Genomic DNA, 4922 nt, shown 5'->3' with positions numbered 1-4922 from the left:
GGTCTATAAGTTGAAAAGACTTTGTAGACTATTTTTATGAATAGAAATCTTGCCTGAAATTTGAAAGTTACTTCTACTTTGAGAAGAATTTCATTAATATCGATAATTAAAACATTTGTTATCCATGTGAATTTAGAATAATTGCTTTATCTAAACTATAGCTAAGGAAAATATATCTAAATATTAATGTTAAATTAGCAAGTTTCTTTTACATTTTAAATCTTGTTGCTATTACTGTTTGTATAATATCAAAACGGCCTATTTTCTCAGTTTACTTGCATATTATACTGGTAAATTATTGACAGAAGACTAGATGAAATCCTTGTAACATTTTGGATACATCTGAAGTAATTGCAATGGACTTATATAGAATTTAAATGTAAATAATGCAATTATTGCAGGCCTAAAAAACTGGTCCATTTTTGGAGTAGCTGATTGTGATGGACGCTAGATAATGAAATTTCAATTTATTTAGAGAATTGGTTCTTTTGATAAATACACATATACACACATATCCAAAGTTCCATATTTATTTTCAGCATATTTATAAACCCCTTGAAGTCCAACTAGTAATATTGTACTATACTACTACTATTACTAAAAGAAGCTCTGGCAGTGTAGTGCCTAAGGCATTTGACTGCTAACCAGAAAGCTGATGGTTCAAACCCACCAGCCACTCCTCGGAAGGAAGGCTGGGCAATCTACTTTCATAGAGATACTGCCTTGGAAATCCCAGGAGGGGTTGCTATCAGTCAGTACCAATTTGTCAGCAGTGATTTTTGTTTGTTTTGAAGAAATCTTGTGGGGATTTCTACTCTGTCCTGCAGGGTCATTATGAGTCAGAATCAATTACAGGGCACTAAACAACAATATTCTAGGCCTTACCCTAAAGGCATGCGTAGATTATCTGGTTTAAGGATTGTTAAATACTTTTCTTGACTGTGTTAGTCCAATGTGTGTGTGTGTGTATGTGTGTATTGCTTATAAATCTAGTAACATGTGAAGTATATTACATATGGGTGTCTTATATTGAAAGGAGTGAAGGTAGGTATCTGATTTCCTGAAACTGGTTTTCAATTACACAATTACTATTCCAAGTTTCTCAGAGGATATTGAGATAAATTATATGTAAGATCTTTATATGCCTGAGCTCATTTATCTCACAAAGGGTTTCGTAGATCCCAGATGAATTGTTTAACTTTGTGTAAGATTATTATTCCTCTAAATCTCAATCTGACTGCAAGATTGCCTGTATTGAGACTATTGAATGCAATGCATTTTTACATATGTTATCATTCCTTTGTTACCATTTGGATAGGAGGAAAAAAATCTAATGTAATATGTAATACATAATATGTGACTATTTGGACAGGAAACAAAGCCTGACATAATGTGTACAAGATTTGTTTCATATAGCTGGCCCTTACCATTATAATTAAGCATGGTTTAATTCCTTGAGAAAAAATTATGATGTTAAGTATGTTTCTTCTCTAGCGGTAACGTGCCCTAGTATTGAAGCTCAGCTCTCAGAACATGTCATCTGGAGACTGGTTTCTGGATCACGGAATGAGTATGGAGCTCAAGTAGTGCTGAGCTGCAGTCCTGGTTACTACTTAGAAGGAAGAAGACTCATCCAGTGCCAAGCTAATGGAACATGGAACATAGGAGAGGAGAGATCAAGTTGTAAAGGTGAGTAACACATGTATTTTCCAGATTAGGTAGGCATTCTAATTATTGATATCAATAGCATCCTCATTTTAACATATTAAATTATATCATCGTCTCTTAGATTACAGATATATGCAAATTACATTTCTTTAAAATTTAATAATGGAAAAGCATTTTTATGTGACATGCTGAAACATAACTGCGGGATTAGATGGTAAATATTGCTTTTTTCATTAATGATCATATTTTATAAAATTTCAGATATCAGCTAAGGGGATATATATATATATATATATATATATATATATATATACACACACACATATATATGTATATATATGTGTATATATATACATGTGTGTGTATATATATATATATATATGTATATATGTGTATATGTAGGTATAAATGTGTATATATATGAGCTCTGGTAGCATAGTGGCTAAGACACTTGCCTGTTAACCAGATGGCTGGCCGTTCAAACCCACCAGCCACTCCTCGGAAGGAAGGTTGGGCAATCCTACTTCCCTAGTGATACTGCCTCAGAAACCCAAGGAGGGGTCGCTATGAGTCGGGGCCGACTCAACGGCACATAACAACAACAACAACAACATATATATGTATTATATATATGTATATGTAGGTATAAATGTGTGTATATATATGTATATGTAGTTATAAATGTGTGTGTGTATATATATATATATATATATATATATATATATATATGCCTGTGTTCAAAAACATCACTGTTATTCCATACACTGACATTGAAAAGTTCTAATTAGATGTTGGGAAATAGTGTTTATGATAAATATACTGTGTTCTCAAACAACAGTCTTGAAAAGGGAGATTGTTGTTCTGTTAGGTACAAGACAAGTGGTTAAGCCTTTGATTAAGCTTCATACTAAATGTGAATAAACAGAAAAATAAAACAATAGTATTATTTAGAGTGCTATTTGATTCAGACATATTTAATATACAATCTTAGTTTATTGTTCACAATAAATTATCATGCATAGAAAGAAGTAGTTAGACCAATGTAAAATTTGTAAAATACATGGTTTACTAAGAATAAACCAGAATAAAAAAGAGGAAAAAAACAAAAGAATTAATGCTTAGCTGTCTTTGATAATCATTTTAATTCAGCTCTTAATAGAACAAATGTTAATTAAACACGTACTACAAGCTATTCACCAGGAACACAGAGATAAATTAGGAAAGGTCACTGACCTCCTGGGTCTCATATTCTTTATAGTCTTGGTGACATGCCTCACTATTTACCCAGGACAGTGCTGATTGAAGCTTTTTCCCAGGGTAATTATTAATGGCTTCCTTGTTATTCTGAAAAGTGTCCTGGTTTGAATGATTAATTATATGGTTACTGAATTTGCAGTGAATTTCCTCTGCTATATTTCTACTACTTAAATGTTCTCCTTCCCTATACTCAAACACAACTATTCTCACATTTATCCACACATGAAGGTCAGTTTTGTGATTTAGAAACTCAAGTTATCCAAGGCAGCAAAGAGAGTTGAGAAGGAATTAGAAGCATTTACTTTTACCTATTTCTGACACCAGGTCTTCCAGTCAACATTTTTTTGTCACTTTCAAAGAGAAACAGGATCTTAATGAAAGATACATGTTTACTTCTTGAGGGTGGGGTGTTCTTATGGGGATTGTAGAGATAGGGCAGTTCACATTGTCACCATGTGGCTGACAGTGTCCCTTTTACAAGACTTCTCTCACTCATCTTCCTGATGTCTTTGAAATTATCCTTGTTTCTCATAAAGATAGAAGGTTTTGTACTCTTCCTGAGTTTCCTTACTCAAATGTGGAATCACCCCTGGTGCCTTTTAATGGAGAAAGAGAATAAGATACGCATTAAAAGATATGAATCTTGTTGTTCATATGATTAATGAGGTAGGAAAGTTGATACAGAGCTTATAATCACTTTTGTGGCCAAATAAAAAAATGTTTATTTGTTTTCTTTTCCAAAAAAGATTTTTCATACTGATATTTTAAGGTCTATTGAGCATTTTTTTCCCCCACTAACAGAAGAACATACCAATGATTTTTCATTTTTTACTATACTTGTTATTAGATACTGTACTCACTACTTAATTTTGTATTCAAATTATAACGTGGTTACATTTTGGAAATCTATAGCTACTCTCACAGTTCCCTATACCCACCCAAACACACCTTTACCCTCTGATTTGCCTCTGGAAATTGGATGCAAGTCTAGGAATTCCCTTCAGCAATTTCATTTAAAATACACTCTACTTTAAATATATATATATACGTGTATATATATATATATATATATATTATATATGTATATATAATATATATATATCTTAACCTCTTCAAAAGCTGAGGTTCCTAAAATTTTCCATTTCAGGGAATGTATATTCTTAATAGTTACCAAAGTTATCACTATATTAATTTTCTGTTTCTGAGTAACACATTACCACAGGCTTGAAAAAGAAAAACAGAAAAAAACTCATTGCCATTGAGTGTGTTCCAATTCATGGTGACCACCATTAGGTTTCCAAGGCTATAAATCTTTATGGAAATAGATTGTCCCATCTTCCTTCCATGGAGCAGTTGGTGGGTTTCAACTGCTGACCTTCTGGTTAGCAGCCAAATGCCAATTCACTACACTACAGGAACTCCTTTACCATAAGCTTATGGCATAAAATAAATTACTATCTCATAATTTCTGTAGGTCAGGTGTTAGACATATTTTAACTAGGTCCTCTCTCTACTTGTTGTCTCATAAGCCTGAAATCAAGGCAGGACAAGTATGTCCTTATTTGGAGGCCCAACTAGGGAAAAACTCACTTAAAAGGTCACTGAGTGTTGGCAGCATTTATTTCCTGTGAATATGTGACTTAAGTCCCTGTTTCCTTGCCAGTCTTCCTTGGAAACTATTCTCAACTAGGAGAAGCCACTCTTAGTTTCTTACCATGTGTTCCTATCTCCCAGACTCTAACCATTTAAATATTTCTGACTTGAGGAAAGGCTCAGCTCATTTTAAGGGTCTCTTGATTAGGTCAAGCTCACCAGATAATATAATTTTTATTAACTCAAAGTTGGTAGATTGGTAACCTTGTCACAGTTTCACCTGTTCTCAGGAGGACTTTGTGAGGTATGTGAACTAGAGGAGCAGTAATCTTGAAGCCATCTTAGAGTTTTGCCTATCACAGGACCTCAGAAAGCTTTTATTTTGTCATATATATATATATATA

General features: G+C 33.2%; 1 protein-coding gene across 1 annotated transcript in view; it reads left to right on the top strand.

Annotated features, from left to right (window-relative positions):
• CSMD1 (CUB and Sushi multiple domains 1) overlaps positions 1-4922 on the top strand; it is a 972765-nt gene that overhangs the window by 821607 nt on the left and 146236 nt on the right. The window contains exon 42 of the mRNA XM_007944438.2: positions 1495-1689. Within this exon, the coding sequence (XP_007942629.2) occupies positions 1495-1689 (195 nt within the window). The remainder of the gene's footprint in view (positions 1-1494; positions 1690-4922) is intronic.

This window comes from Orycteropus afer, unplaced genomic scaffold (assembly GCF_000298275.1).
Source record: "Orycteropus afer afer isolate SDZICR_OR568_19922 unplaced genomic scaffold, OryAfe1.0 scaffold00125, whole genome shotgun sequence".
In the NCBI taxonomy this organism is placed as follows: Eukaryota; Metazoa; Chordata; class Mammalia; order Tubulidentata; family Orycteropodidae; genus Orycteropus; species Orycteropus afer.
This window is presented reverse-complemented; position numbering and strand designations above follow the sequence as displayed.